The 16,336-nt window shown below is 39.6% G+C and overlaps 2 protein-coding genes across 4 annotated transcripts in view; one reads left to right on the top strand and one right to left on the bottom strand.

Annotated features, from left to right (window-relative positions):
• Positions 1-16,057, bottom strand: part of LOC114878694 (elongation of very long chain fatty acids protein AAEL008004-like) — a 30,205-nt gene extending 14,148 nt beyond the window's left edge. The window contains exons 1-2 of one of the 3 annotated variants that reach the window (XM_046290062.1): positions 15,978-16,057; positions 14,362-14,503 (exon numbers count right to left, since the gene is read on the bottom strand). The gene's annotated coding sequence lies outside the window, so the exon portion shown is untranslated. Of the gene's footprint in view, positions 1-11,542; positions 11,628-14,361; positions 14,504-15,470; positions 15,561-15,977 lie in introns of those variants that run through there. The other 2 variants (XM_029192789.2, XM_029192792.2) reach the window with 2 other exon arrangements.
• LOC114878695 (elongation of very long chain fatty acids protein AAEL008004-like) lies at positions 954-16,327 on the top strand. The gene is made up of 5 exons (XM_029192795.2): positions 954-1,480; positions 9,640-9,980; positions 11,569-11,706; positions 11,770-12,012; positions 14,379-16,327. The coding sequence occupies exons 2-5, from the start codon at positions 9,642-9,644 to the stop codon at positions 14,556-14,558; spliced, it is 900 nt and encodes a 299-aa protein (XP_029048628.2). The 5' UTR covers positions 954-1,480; positions 9,640-9,641; the 3' UTR covers positions 14,559-16,327.
• Positions 16,328-16,336: the final 9 nt, after the last annotated feature.

Raw genomic sequence — 16,336 nt, 5'->3', positions numbered from 1 at the left:
AATTTGTAATATATAAAAAAAAATTAAACGGAAGTTTTAATTGGTTTTTGTATCTTTTGACCGACTTAGTGATCCTTTGAAGACGCGACCTTAATCCACTGCACTGAATCCGAGAGAAAGCTATATTGCTTAATTCAATGCAAGATATACATGTCATCGGTGAAGCAGCTAATTATTATCAATACAGGAAATATTTCAATAGAGTAAACAAATAAATGACATGATTTTATTTCATAATTATTCGACAGATCTTATTCAATTTTCGTCGTACGATAAAGACGTTTGCGTGATGCAAAATACGCACAGAATTTCCTGGAAGATGTTCAACAGGAAGATCAAAGATCAGCTAGCAATTGTAACATTAAAATAAAACAAGTTCCTACAACCTTGGTGATTATTCAAATTACATTCAATGCCATTAATCAAAAATATAGTTGATCATAGCCTTTTAGCGTGTTTTATAAACTCCTGATTATGTTATTTCCTTAATCCTACCATTCACGTTATTTATCCACATTCCTCTGGATTTCCCCCAGAACTAAAATACTTGTTCCTTTAAGCTTTAAAGGAAGCCCACGTTGCACCCAAGTGTACAGTATTACCTTATTTACTAATCGTAGGAGAAAGTGAGGATAAGGGTTAAACAATGTCCGCGGGTGGTTTAAAGCCATCGCTAAGAACAGGTGTCTATCGGGGCGCGTTTCGAATCCCACAACGACCTTGCCCGGAGGGTGTACAGCTGTCCGAAGTCTGTAGTTTCCCTCTCTCGCGACCTACTGGCTCTTGCTAGGAAGGGATACAGACCTTGACTCCCCGTGGCACGAGATTTTTAGGCGATCACCTAAGGCCCACACGCTCCCACCCTGACCACCGCTCTTACCGAACCCCACTTGTCTTAACCAATACTTAAACCGTGAGTTCGCTCCGCCGCGGACTATTCACGCAGCATCGATCGTTCGACCCACACTCTGTACATGTGTATTCGCGTGAACGCGTGCACACGCTCGCGAAAACACACACACATACGCGTGTACACAGGGCACATCACGAAAAGTGTGTGTCGTCGCGAACGCGTGCCCCGAAACAAGCGAAACTGTGACCGAAATTGTGTTCTAACCCTGTCGCGTGTGACCCAACGTGTGAAGGGAGAGAAAACTTTGTGATCAGACCCATTTCGGATATTAGTGAACTATACAGAGTGCACAGTTCCTTGAGATAATGCGCTTCCTTTGACAAGATTTACAATTAGTTTCGATAAAACGAGGAAGATTTGCTTTTTTTAATGTACATTTTCGAAAAGGAATTTCACTGTTCTTAAGATTGAGAAGGTGGTAGCTGTTGGTGCGTTAGACAAGTTTTTTTAGGAGAATAGGATACTGGACAGGTCCTGGATTATCGAGGTAGATATCGCGGTGGAAACTCGGGTGCAGTGGTCGGACTTTTACTTTGGAAACGCGACGTCTTTTTTGTTGGTGGAAAGGTAAATCGGTTTTTGATACGCTTCTTTTTATCGTTGTTAGTGGTGCCTGGGTTTAGTCTCTCTGTCCGGCGGCTTTAAAAGTGGAGCGATTAATGATTACCTCGACGAATAGATATCCTGTTATTGTGAAAACTGGGATGAGAAGAATTTCAGATAGATTCGAAGTAATAATATAATGACTGGCACTACCGAAGTGTATCAATAAATGAGAAAAAAAAATAATGAAAGTTTTAAGTGAAAGAAACTCTACGTTCCTTTGTTAGAAGAATACAATATTGCAGATTCATTCAATGCATTCTCACTTTAGTATCCTGTAGTATCAGATCTCGATTAAAACACCTCGCATTTGATCTATTTGGATCGGAATATTTTGATTCATAGTAGATATGGTATACTTATTATTGTTGGATTAAACAAGTAGAACGCAACGTGCTATGCGGTTAACGTGTTAACTTCGAAAGTAGAGACTTCTTATTAAGAACTCTATCATTTGATGTTCCAATCCAATCATTTAGTTTACGACAGTCATCAATATTCTGTTTCCATTAATGCACCTCGAAGCGTGTAAATTGTATGCAAAATATCCTATCTTCAATCATTAGAACACGGACGTTTATGTAATTAAACAATTTAAAAAAGAAAAGAAACAAAAAATCGGTCAAGAATTGATATTTAGGTATAAGTTTGTTTCGACATTAGAAAAAAGTTTATTATCTTGCATATTTATCACATATTCAAATAAGTTACTAATAACATTTTCCTGTTTTTCTTTTTCTTAATTTTTCAAATTAAACACACAAATTTCTCACAAACATAATTATTACCCAATACGTATACATTTTTTATAAACATGTTCAAAAAAAAAAATTTCGTCTTAAATAAATTAGTATAAGGGAAAAAAGTTAAACAACACAAGTATAACAAATGTTCCCAGCAAACGTAGCCCAATGCAAACGAATGAAATAAACCTAACCGGTTTATGCAAATGTATCTCTCAATTAATTAATATCCATCTGAAGTGTTTTGGTACACTTTCGAAATGCATTTGCAACGTGATTTACAGTGTATATTATCCGGTCCTACCGTAATCTAGTAATGCACCCAGTTTACGTATGATTGAACGAAAATCCATATTTGTGGGTTGTTCTATTTATTTTTTTGAAATTCAATCCGATTGCGAAAATATCAATCAGAAGAGAATGTAGAAAAAAGCAGTAAGATCTGTTAGAGAGTCCCACGTTATGCACTGCTTACTAGGAGAATTTATTAGAGAAGACTCTCCTTTTCGCTTTCGCAAGTAGAATATCACCCTAAATGATCAGACGGGCCGCACGAAAAACCTTGCAGAACGCGCTATTCAGTCAAATTTCGTGTCAATTACATATATTTGGTTATTGTAGATGACGTGATGAATTTATTTATGATATTTTTAATAATTATAACTTTTTTTAATAATAATACTCATCGACTGCCACAGTGAAAGAGACCGCGTATAGTACGACATTCTAGAGAGTTGAATATAAAACTGAACAAGGCTCACAGGAGCTCATAAAGGCTTACAAAGACCGACGAAAGAGGCTCAGAAAAGTGAACTATCTCTAAATGACCGCGGAATTCTGGTATAGAGAAAACGAAAGAGGGATTTGTTGGCGAGCAGCGGTGAAGCTGTACCGTAGAAGTGGTTCGTCTTGGCTTTCTAGTGATCCACGATCGATTTCATCGTCATCGAAAATTGCACGCGCATCAAGAGTGAAGAAACAAAACGTACATCCCGCGGAAGCAGAAGTGGGTCGCGCGTACCTCTGGGCTAGTAATCGCTTCGAATCACTTCGATCGTACACTCACTTGCATAGATGGGTTTTCTTTGTCAAACGGAAGCATAAGCATCCTGATTTACTCTTGTCGCTTACATGTCACGTGTAAGAAAAGTGAAACACGAATAATTTACAACATAAGAAAAAAGAAGGTAAAATATTATCTGACCCCTTTTTGGGTGGAATTTATTGAAACAAGCTGACGTTTATCTGAAACAACTCTTTATCACCTTTCTTTCTCTACTCGTGTGGGCATTAAAGAGAAATTAGCCTATAAACAATGTGCTACATGGATGCAGGAATTTGACCCGTGTAACGAGACTTTCAACAAGCTCCGAACAAGCTTTTCCTTATCGTCGACACATACCACTTAACTCTAATACAAATGATTATTTGATGAAACTGTCTAGCTAATAACTTACTGTCGGTCAAATATTCCAAGCAACAATGTTGATTAGAATACTTGCAAGACTCTTTCCATCTTAAATTGGCTGATGTCAAGAGATTTCTCTGTGCAAGCAGCGAAACGAAGTATAAAGAAAAGAGGACACAAAACTGAAAATCGATTTCGCGCGAGATGAGAAACTTTTCGTCAAACACGCTCACACTGTTCAATGAATTCATAATGCGGCTACAAATTACTCGGTAGTTCTATCTTTACTGATGAATGAGGCGAGCGAGATTCGACTCATATTTTATTAATAGTAGGATGACCAGTATCGAATCGTCAATTCGAAATATCCTTTCATTAAATTAACATAGATTACTTTCAATTCTAACAATTTTTAATAATTCACATTCATTTTCTTCTTAATTAGGATAAAAGAATTTCGACATTTCCTCAAACGAATACGTGCCCTTAGGATCGTTGGAAAAATTTCTCACGGAACTGTCACGCGTTCAGACAAAACGGCTGTTCTTTTTCGGCCTGCATGGTCAATTACCTGATATCGCGTAGACCTCAAGAGAATGTCCGAGCACGTCGAGTTACGCAACTGAGTGGACGAAACGCGGTTTAAATATTCGGCACAAGGTCGCTGGACCATTTTCGGTCAAGCTGGTTCGCGTGCCCCGCGTAAAACGTCGAAACTACGTAAAATCACGAACCAACAACGATGTTTGTACGAAAGCGAAATCGTCTGTCAACAATTACAGCGCTCTTAACACTGAAACCACGGATATTACAAACGTACAACGCGTTATTAGACTGTGATTAGACCGCAAGCGTTTCATTAATCCAATCTCGAACACGATATACTGACAACGAACATCAATTTATCTGAAATATGGGGTTCGCCGATTTCAAGGAAATACACGAATAATTCGTTTAGACTAGGAGAAAAAAAAGAAGTCGCTCGTAAATAGGGTGAGAATGGGGATATTTAAGAAATCATCGATTAGATATGTGCAGAGATAGGGAGAAAGAAGAGTATCAACTTGGAATCACAGTGATAAATGATAGGCTGGAAACTTTCTTGGAATCGTACGGTATGTTTTCTTGAATGGTATTCGTAGAAGAAGAGTAGAAGGTTTCGATGTTAATCGGGGACAGTGTGTAGCTAATACCATTCCTCTGAACCGGAAACCGTGCGATGAAAGTGAGAAGAATCGAACCTGTGTCATTTTGCTCGGCGAAACGTGGACGATTGGTACCGTTAAGTTTCCATTTGCTATTAACGGATGTTAAACGAACGCATCTAGACAGCCACGTGCTCTTGAAACTGGTGAAAGATCGTATCTTCGTCTTTAGCCAATTACGGGGACAAATGGAGATTGAAATCAGCCTAATTAACGACTTTGAATATAATTATCTTTCTATGTACTGATAATCATTAATGTTGAAGTAGTAAATAAATGAGAAATCAGGATCACTTACGACTCAACATCCGATTATTATTCAAATCGTAAATGAACGATCAATCCAATTAAGAATTTAAGGTCAAGCTAATTAACGACTATTCCTGTTTAATAGATTATCAAAGTTTCCGTAGGAATCTGTCGCCCATTTCCTAGAAAATTATCTTACCTAGCCAATCGCAAACAATTTTTGCAAAAATCTGAAAGTATACCACCAAAACGATAAATAAGACTTTCGAGTGGAAAGTTCAGAATTTCTATCGAATTGGAGGAAACAATTAGCTAATTTTCTTCCGTAGAAAAGAAACTATGTGGCATATCGATGAGGTAGAAAAATAGAAAAGCAGCGAAGAAGAAGGAAGGATAACGTTTTGTTCGACGGTTCGTCGAAAGGATAGTCGTACAATAGAAATTTCACGAAAAACCGTTTTAACTAGTTAATAAATATACAGTGGTTAAATTTCTCGGGACCGTACAGCTGTGTAACATATAGGAACTCGAAGAGCAGGAGGTTAAGGTTATCGAAAAAACGAAGGAGAAACTCGATGAAAACGGAACACGGCTCATGCTTGGATACAGTACAACAGTTGCCAACTCCTAAGAAACCAGCTAATACAGATGTCGATGATTATTAGCCACGGTCTGGCTGACGTTTGTGCGTAGAAAGCGACTAAAACCTGCTAGTTTGCAAACGATGATTCGGTTTTTAACGCGTTTAGCGTCGAGAAATGATTTCATGTTAATAAAACAAGCTAAAGTGAACCAGAGGGACATTCGCTCTAGAACCAACCCTTTTTCGGCCATTTCCGGTCAGATCGGAAGTGACAAAAAAAAAAAAATTTGACCCACTAAACACAATGGCGTAAAAATTTTTTCTAAATGCTGTAGCCCCCTTATCAAGATTATCTTAGATACGGGTTGGCTAATAAATTTGAAATCGAATTCAAACGATATCGTGTAATCTCTAATTTACGCATAAAACGCTAAAAAAAAGAGTACAGAGGATGAGTTTTCCACATAGGATAACTTACATTTTCTACACAGTCCTCGGCGTTAACATGCAACATTTCATTCGAGACTAATTAAAAATATTAGAACCTGTTGTTGAAACTCGTTTCGCATAACACGAGGCAAACTGCAATTGGGTCATACTAATGAAACGATAGAAGTTGAGGAAAGTAACAGAACATCTGCTCTTATTGCAATATTATTTAAACCATTTCTTCGCAATACTTTAACATGCCAAGTAGCAAAGATACGGACATTATAACTGTTACCCGTAACGTGAACCGAGTAACCGAAAGAGAGTGAAAGAAAATTTTGGGTCAGTCGAACACGGGTCATCTCAAATTGGAGAAGACAGGATGAATGAGAAAAAGATGGAAGAACAAGTTTCGACAACCGATGGAGCACGCGTTCCGAAGTAATTATACCTGCAAAGTTCACGATGTCTTCCATTATCCTCTCCCCCCGCATTGTCTTGTTCTTGTCAAGGTAATTTCCTCGAAAGACTGGAGAAAACCCTTAAAAAGCGACGTATCGATCACAGGAAGAATCCCAAAATAGAGGAGAAATAAAAAAGCCAGCCAAAGAAGAAGAAGAAGAAGAAGAAGAAAAAGTTCTGTGAACAAAGCAGATATGGACCAAGGAAGAAAACGTACGATCTATACCGCAAGAGATCGTGACGAGGCGGAAGAGACGTGTTATACAGGCTGATCGGTATTTAACCGGATGGTTGACCCACTTACCCACTAAACTCTAAGCAAGCAAGCGTGTTTTAGAAGGTGCCGTTCGAGCAAGCATCGTCCTCGTCATCACCGTCATCGTCGATATGATTATCACGTTCGAATTCTCTCTCACAAGTGGCTTGCTACTTCATCGATCAGACGGTTACCTTTCTCTTTTTCTCTTTGCTCTTTCTCGTCGTGACCAATAATCGCTTGCAACCAATGGTACCTCCGAAGCACGAACCGCCATGGGTAGTAACGATGAAGCTTTAAGGCTCAGCCCTTGAAACTCCAAACATGTTGAGCTTCTCTAAGTTCGTGAACTTTGCAAATAATTACTTTAGGCATCAATGAAACGAAAAATAGAAGAAGATTCACGCGATCTCATAGATAGATGAATTTGTGAAGTTTGAAGAGCTTGTATCGCATCCTGTGTTAATGACATACTCATCGCTAGTGCCTATCTGTGTTTCACAGCTTCTCAAGATAATCGAGACTTTCTCTGTAACGAGTACCGTTCCTCTGTTAACAGCTAGGAATCTCCTCGTGTAGATTCTAGGCGCCTTCTCGTGTACCTAAGTACATACATTACCTATGACAGCTTTCTTTCAACTCGGATAAATTCTTCTCTATCGTCTGATATTTTAATAAAGCATAATAGCATTGACCCATTTGCACGCGTAACGTGCTAGTCACTTCATCAATTGTCAATCAACAATTTTACTTTCTAAGGACTTACTACAAAGTCTTTATACTTCGGATCGTTTCTTTATTAATTTCTGTAACTTCTTTTCATTGCCCAAGAGTAATGGTGGCCATATTTATGTAATTGAAAAATAATTCAGAAGACCATGACCGTTCAAGTGAACGCTTCGAAGGACGAAGAGTTTCAGTGGCGGGGAAAACATCTCGATTGGAGATCCCCAAGGGGAACAACTTTGAAGACGACTGCTTTCGTTGTCGAAACTTCACCACTAAAATACCATTATCGATACAGTTTCATCGCTTTTAGAACAAAGCACGTATATAAAGAAAAGAATTGTTTTAAATTATATATTCATTGGGGTGATGATTTACTTCTAATAAAATATTCCACTCCATATACAGAGATTTCGTTTGAAAGCAGCTACGTATGATCGTTACTCCAATTCTCATGACGGAGATATGAATTTATTATGTAAAGAGAAAAAAAGTTACCAACTAATATTGGCCTTAGAACATTCGGCGTATGTATCGTCTGATTTTCTGGTCTAGTTATGCGACCGACTCACCGTGTCTAACGAGATTCAGGATTGCGCTTTCATGCACGATGCATTATTTCATGATACGCGTGATAAATCTAACCATCCAACGAAACGAAAACAAAAAAAAAGAAAGGAATTGGGAAAACGATGTGAAATTATTCATCGAGGGGAGACCAAGCTTTTGTCTTGTTGCAAAGAATAGGTGAAGAGTGTAGGAAACTTCAAAGAATCCTCTTTCTCGCTTGGAAAATTTGCCCGGGATGCAAAAGGCGCATAAGCAACAATTCGTCAGCTATCCGAGGAAAATTACGACGTTTCGTTTGTTATGTCGCATCGCTTACTAATCTACACGGTATGAATACGACAAGCAAGTAGCATTAGATGCAGAGCAGTATTGCTACATCAGCGATTGCGAATGTGCAAAGGTACGAAAGTAGTTTTTATTAAAAAAAACAGTGGTCCATAATTGTAATATTCTCGACTGAAATTTGCGAATGATCAGAAAGATAATAGAAGAATCAAGGATCAAGAACAAGTGAACCGACAAGACAAAAGAGAAAGGTGCATATCATCAGCGATTCAGAAGAAGGGTCGACCGAGTTTATCAAGCCGTATCCTGATGCATTTCGCGACTGCAAGTGCACCCAGTGGCCGTGTTGCATCCGTTGAAAGGTTGATTTATCGTGACAATCGGAAAAACGAATGCAATGCTAACGAGAAAAAGGTTGTATTCCGTCGAAAGAAATATAGTGTTACACGACTATAATTTAAACACGTGTAAACGTCAGTTTGCTCAAAGATCGCATTAAAAAATCGGTGTTTGCGCTGTAATACTCTGTTTATCTGCTGCTCCAGCAACTACAATGCAACAAGAATGAAGGAGAGCATGACGTCTATTCGAACTTTCTGACCTGTCGCGTTTTACCTGCAACATTTCCTCGCGTGAACGTGCCTAGAACGATAGAGTAGCTCGTTCAGGATCTCCCTGACTCGAATTTGACTAGAACAAGACGATTGTAAATCATGAAGAATTGTTTTTATGCTACTAAGCCTATCGACTACGCAGACTTTAACCCCGTCTCTTTAACCTTTTATACACGTTCCATCAGGATTCAATCACCATCACTTTAATGAATATCGTTACTCTTGTCTCCTTTAGCATATTTTAATGAAATTTGACCTTCGAAAATAAAACCTGCTTTATTTGATTACCTGAATGCTTTAAAAGTACCCATTAGTTAATAAAAAAAAAAAAAAAAAAACAAGTATTTTACATATATCAACGTTAATGACCGTCATCTTTTTTTGTACTTTCAACGTTTCCTTCTTTACGTAATAGACAAATTTGCAAATGTCATCGATTCTACACGCCTATATTCGAACGATCGAAATTTATTAACCCGTTGGCGACTGTATCTTAGGATATTCGGTTAGAGACGCGTATATGCGGAAATAAATTTTTAGCAATCAAACGAAGGTTTCGATTGAAATATTCCTTAAGATATTGAAATTTACAGAAATGACGTCGGCAGCGGCGGAACTGGTTGCAGAGAGGGAGCCTGAACCAAGGATCGAGATGACAGATACGAATCGAACGTTCGTTGGTGCTCAAGGATTGGTCCGGATGGCCCTGGATCAGTACACGGAAATCCTCGCGACGATTTCAGACCCACGTGTCAGCGATTGGCCTCTGATGGACTCACCTATCCCTACCCTTTTCATCGTTATATTGTATCTGTACGGGGTGACGATATTCGGTCCGCGGGTGATGACCAATCGGAAACCTTTCAAATTGAGGGAAGCTCTGGTCGCTTACAACGCGTTTCAGGTGGTCTTTTCACTGGGAATGCTTTACGAGGTAAATATTCTAGACCCTAAAAGGACACCTTCCTTCGAAGATGACTTTGTAAAAACAAAGTTGATTTAGAGCAATCACGCGATACTTAATCTGACAAGAAAAGAAAATTAATAGCCTGTAACAAGACATCGGATGACATCTGTCTGGAAGGAGGAAACGTTTAGCTCGGTTCCAAGGTTTCGAGAACGTTTCGAAACGGTACAAGCTTTCTCTAAACACTAACAATCTGATGCACATGAAAGGTTCGCGAGAGATCGATGCAACTCTTCAATGAGATCCAAAGTTCATGGCTCTCCGGGCACCGAACACCTCTCTCCGTAAACGCAAGTAGGCCATCGGACGAAAATGTCAGAGAACTATGAAAAAAATAGAATTGCTTGCAGCTAGAAAAGATTTTTTGATACCGTACTAAGTGTAACAGTGAAAGCACGAATAACACTTCAAGAGTAATGATATTGAAACGAACAAGGGTGGTATGTTGTTCGAGATCCTTAAGCAAGCGATGCAATGTGACAAATGCCAGATACCTGTTCGAAGAATAAACACTAGGTACGAAGAACGTGTACGCATTCTTTCAGCGGCGCGCCAAAGCGAAAGGGTTACGTTCAGCCCATGGTAATCCATCGATGGGTTACCAGCTGTACTGTCAGGTGGCGTAATTCACCGGTGGGTCACATTACCCTCGAAATTTTAATAAAATATAAATTATAGATCGGTTCTAAACGCCTCGATAGAATGGAAACTTCGACTTGACGCAAACGGAAAGAAGAAGAAATCGTGTTGCGACACTCGCGATTGCATTGTAGCCGGTTCTAACGAAACAGTTCGAAATTTCTTGGCGATTTTGAAAGAAGCAAAGAGCGAACGAACGGAATTCGCGAATTTCCAACGCGATTACCAACGGCAGAGGGTGGGAAAGCGTGATTCGCGAAACTCGTGCGGTTGCAAAAACAAAAAAGAAAAAGGGAAAAAAAAAACACAAACTACGCAAACTCGACTGCCGACAACCGTTTCCACGAGATTTCCCAATCGATTTGTACACTCGAGCTCGCGGTTCGTTAAAGGCGAAGCATCCTGTTTTCGACTTTCCATCAGCCGTTCCTTCGTTCTTAGATTCTAGGGAGCAGTACGGGTGCGAACAGTGCTTAAATAAAATAAACATCTTCCGTGACATTTTTTCGAGATATTCTATACCCTTGATTAGTGTGATAATTGAATTTCAAGTGTAAAGTCTGAGGAGAAGGAACGAGTTTTTAAATTGAAGAAAAAGTAACTCTTTAAACCGCTCGTGCTTACGACGAATAAGAACCGTTGATGCAATTGCCTTTCACGTTTTAATTCTTTGTTAATGCAACGCTCCAGTTTCAAGTGTCGTAACGGAAATGAATTTTATAATATTTATCACATAGGTAGTAGCAATAGCAGTCTGACCACTTAGAAACTGTTCACTGGCACAGTGGAAGTAGACGAACGTAGTAAGACACGTTAACCCTTCCGATCCGATATCGGCACGCTACTTCAGTTTAAATCCTCTAATAATAAATCCGATCTTTCGACTGTACCTTGACCGTGGCCTCCTATTTCACAGCACCTGATGTCCGGCTGGTTGTTGGATTACAGCTACAAGTGTCAACCCGTCGACTATTCCCATAATCCGTCCGCGTTGCGAATGGCAAATCTCTGTTGGTGGTACTTCATCAGCAAATTCACGGAATTCGCTGACACGGTACGTAACAAGGAGAAACAGAAGCTTAAAACTATCTTCTTATTGAAAATATTCAAATTTCAGATATTCTTTATCCTGCGCAAAAAAGACAGTCAGGTGACGTTCTTGCACCTATACCATCATTCCCTGACGCCTTTGGAGACATGGATCTGCGTGAAATTCATCCCCGGAGGCCATGGTACCCTTGGAAATCTTATAAACAACGCGGTACACGTGATAATGTACGCGTATTACATGGTGTCCGCGATGGGACCGGAGTACCAGAAGTATATATGGTGGAAGAAACATCTCACCACTGTGCAACTGGTAATCGTATTAAATGATCAGATTTATTTTGTTAAAGTTAAGCATTCTTATGTGAAGAACAGTTTGAAAATTTTCATTTACGCTACTGAGAAGTGCCATTCGATAAAAAAATCTTAAAGCCGAGTGATTAAATATAAAAAGAAATCAGGAATCTTAGAAAACTCGCGCTCGAACAGAGTTGTCTCAATCAACGAAATCAGATCTTGTTGTTGCATTTCTGGCTGCAGCGTACACGTGACCACGACAAGATCGCGCAACGAGCGACCAAATACTTTTCAGACCTGAGATTCGCGATACCTTCTTCTTGCACAACCCGCATTGCAACCCGGCTGGATAATAATCCGCCTCGATGAAAGTGAACGGGCCTACGATTCTTCGAGAACCAACCGTAGGGTGCATCGGTGCAACTGCACTTACGATCAGAACTGCGCTTTTGACAAGAACGCTAATCGATGATCGAACGATGCCGAGAAGGAAAAGGATCGAACGTTTAGTGGACCAAAACCTGACATTTCGTTATTGTGTGCAAATTGTGTGCTAAAGCAGTGATCGGTCACCGATTGAGTAACTAGTACTGTAAATCGAGTTAACACGTTTCACGCCACGTGCAATTTAAATTTAAAGTTTATGACTAACGTTTGAAACTTGGGTCAATGGTTATATCGCAATGGTTCGTTGGAAGAAACTTGAAATTATATTCGGTACGATGTTGCTCGTACGAAGGTGTCAGAGCTAGCAATTACTCAAATAAAAGTTACTCAAACCTGGCGAAACCTTTCCCAATCTCTAAACTATGAAGGAAAGGTAATTTCATTTCGAGATCGATCGATACTCAACAATTTCATACTTTCAAGAACTTTCAATAGCTAAGTAAAATGTTGCAACGAAGATCATCAAATAACCATTAGCATCCACCGTGACGCTCGTTATCGAGATTCGAATCGCTCTTTGGTAAAGTCGAGTGGAAGATGAGCGACCAGAGGAGGCACGATATGATACTCGTTTTCTCGCAAGGACGCGTACGAAGAAGCCAGAAGAATCGAGAAGATCGAGTTCGTGGCCTGTCGCGGATTCTGGGCCAACGGTGCAAGTCTGCTGGACAAAATTTCACGTGTGGTAGAAGTGAGGGAAAGTGAAAAGTACAACGTTGGGCAACTACAGGCTGACTTGCTTTGGCCAGACTCGACCGACTACGGTGGCGCAACAATTTGGCATTCCGATATGCCATGTACCACTGTACCACCACCGTCGCCATCACCATCGTCGGTATCGAGCTGCTACCATGAACCGGCTGCATGCCTACGAAGCCTCACCTTATGCCTACCTCTATCCCGCTTAATCTCTTACCGGAATCTATCCAAATGACGTTTACCAGGAAAATGATTTAACCCTTCTATTAACTTCTAGCAAACTCAGTTTGACTTCGACGGATTTATGACCAGTACTTGTACTATCTTTAACCCTTAATATATTTTTTTGCTAAATGTTCAGGGCATCTTGTATACAGGCCCGCAACTTAATGAGCGTCGCTACATTAATTAATGCGATACCGGTAACTACACGATCCCCCTTCTAACAGACAGTCTATCTCCCCATCATTAATCAACTCGTGCAAGTCGCTATTTTATAGACATCAAGATAGCTGACATCTTCTCCAAATGCCACAACAAATATCTTTACGAAGAATTTTATCATCGTCCTTGATTGAAATTCCTTTTACTTGATTAAAAAAAAGAAAAGAAAAATAATTGAACGACCGACGTTTCTAACAAGCGTTAACTACTTTGTACCGTGATCAGCAAAATTATATGTTTTATAATTGCGTGGTAGTTTTACTTTCTATATGTATTAATCGATTTCAAAGGACACTGTTATTGCATCAGCGCATTTGCAAACGAGGGGCACGAAGAAGTATGCAAAACGCTGTCGATTATTCTTCGCGCTGTTTGCACCGCGGTAAATCCATTAATTCGTCGGGTAGCTGCGAGTAAACTCGCGTATCCTCGTGGCACAATTCGGCTTGCGACACTTTGCACTTTTCATGCGAGGAGAAAGGCACGAACTGTTTCTAAGCTACATATCACCACCTCCGATACGCTTCAATTTCAAGATACTTAACGACGAAATTTTCCAGCGATCGAGTCTCGTGGTATAAGCATTTCCAAACAACCACGACATTTAAAAAAAATTTTTAGTAATAATATAAAAAAAAAAATTGTTAGGTAGTATAGACGTTTCTACAGTGCCGCTCAATTGTAGACGACTTTACGATAAAATTTTTCAGCAAACAAAAGAATTATAAAATTCCACTGACCGGTAACTGGAAACAGCGCAGCTCAATCTACTTACTTTCGTTTCATTTCCAGGTGCAGTTCTTCCTGGTGTTCGTACACAGCACGCAGGCCTTGGTCTTCGACTGTGGCTACCCAAAACTGATAGCAGCTCTTCTTCTTCTTCACTCGACCATCTTCTTCGTCCTCTTCTCTGATTTCTACCGAAGAGCGTACAACACGGTTACAACAAGGAAACAAATAAAGGGCGAATAGAAGGAGAAACATTAACGAACACCAATGCCAAATTTCATACGATATTCGAAGTGAATTGAATTACTTATAGATCCTTATTATCAATCATCTCAGGTCTCGCGAACAACTCGAACAATTTTTATATTAAATCACTTCAAGTAGTATAAGTAGACGGCCTCTGTCAAGTAGTATCGTCCGTTCTGACCAGACCGTCTTATTACTTACTGTAATATTGTAATGTGATCGGTCCCTGGTGTCGTTAATTAAGTTACTCCAAGTGTTCATAAATCGCCAGATTTGTAATTAAGCTTAATGTAAATATAGGGGTAATACTGGTACGCAGGGATGATATCGTACCCGCGGATCTATTTAAAGTACCGCGAATTTCGAAATGATTACGCGTTTCTTGCCAAAAAATATATAAAAAAACAGTAAACGATAAAAATAACAAGGAATCAAAGCTGTAAGAAAGGAATCGCGTAATCTAACGATGAAACGTTGGCCAAGATGACTCATTTAACGAACGTTTAAGCTCAATCTTTTTTCTATTTACAATTATTTATACGTTTCTTAATACCATGTACCGTTTAAAGTAATCCCTTAAACGATAAATCATAAGCAGGCTAAATTCGCGTCGTTGCACCCCCGATTCGTTAACACGTTGACCAAATGGATTGTTAATATCTAATATTTCAGTTTGCTACCTCGAATAATTAGTGCAATTTTAATATGGTATTCAAAATGGTATTCCTTTCCTTTATTTTATTAAATTATATCTGTAACATTGATCACTGCCAAATTCCATGGCAGTCGAACTATTACCGTAACGTTAATCATGATAGTGTCAACGTGTTAACGAAATATACGCACACGTGTACATATAAGCACATACACACACTGCATACGCTTTCAAAACTACGAAATTCCTCTTACCAGTTGGTAAAGTAACTTGTTGAGGGAATGTATCTGGCTGGTTGAGTCAGATTTCGTTAACCGAGAGCTTTGCTTTGTCGTACGTGAACTGTTTGCGAAAGACGTCGCGAGCTCTTGTCTCTCCCGGTGTCGGGACCGCAATGCGATAAGGTAAACATTTAATGGCTACGCGAATGTCGAACTCTTGAAACACGTTTCTGCAACATTATCGACAAAAATATTATGTGTTTGATAAGCGACGGGAAAGACAAGTCACTGCTCGCTGAACATCTTCGAGAACTATGTATGTAGGTACACTGGGGTGCAGCGTAGGCTTCTCTTGGTTAAGGGTAAGGAGGAGACTCCCCCACCACTTGCTTTTGGTTTTGGGAGAGACTAACCTAGAACCTATCTTTACACGCAAAAAATATAGACAAAGAAGCCGGACGGTATTCCTACACTTCTTTTTAACTAAGGGAAGCCTAAGCTGCACGCAACCGTACTGGTCGGGAGTTAAACAACACTCACCCGGTTGCTCGTGAAGCTTGACGGGACGCTAACCATAAGGGGCAATCCCACGTAGACACGTGAGAAGCTCTAACAGCTGGATACTTACAGAGTACAGGCACTTTCTACCTTATCGATCTTCTCGATACACCCCTTCCTAAAGGGATGAACAGAGATGTTCATTCCAAGGATACGCAAAGGGGAAGAAGCTGCCTCGATTAGCTATTCGGTTATTTTGTTAGGAATTTATTTCGTTGAACCTGATCCCATGGTTGTAATTTATTAAGCAAGCCCTCTTGTAAATATGTAATTCCTTCTTATTTTTCTTTCTTCTTTTGTAATGACAAATAATAAATATTAAGTTACTCGTATGCTCGAGA

This window comes from Osmia bicornis, chromosome 2 (assembly GCF_907164935.1).
Source record: "Osmia bicornis bicornis chromosome 2, iOsmBic2.1, whole genome shotgun sequence".
NCBI classification, from domain to species: Eukaryota; Metazoa; Arthropoda; class Insecta; order Hymenoptera; family Megachilidae; genus Osmia; species Osmia bicornis.
Note: the sequence above shows the minus strand (reverse complement) of the source record. Positions and strands in the feature narration are given on the sequence as shown.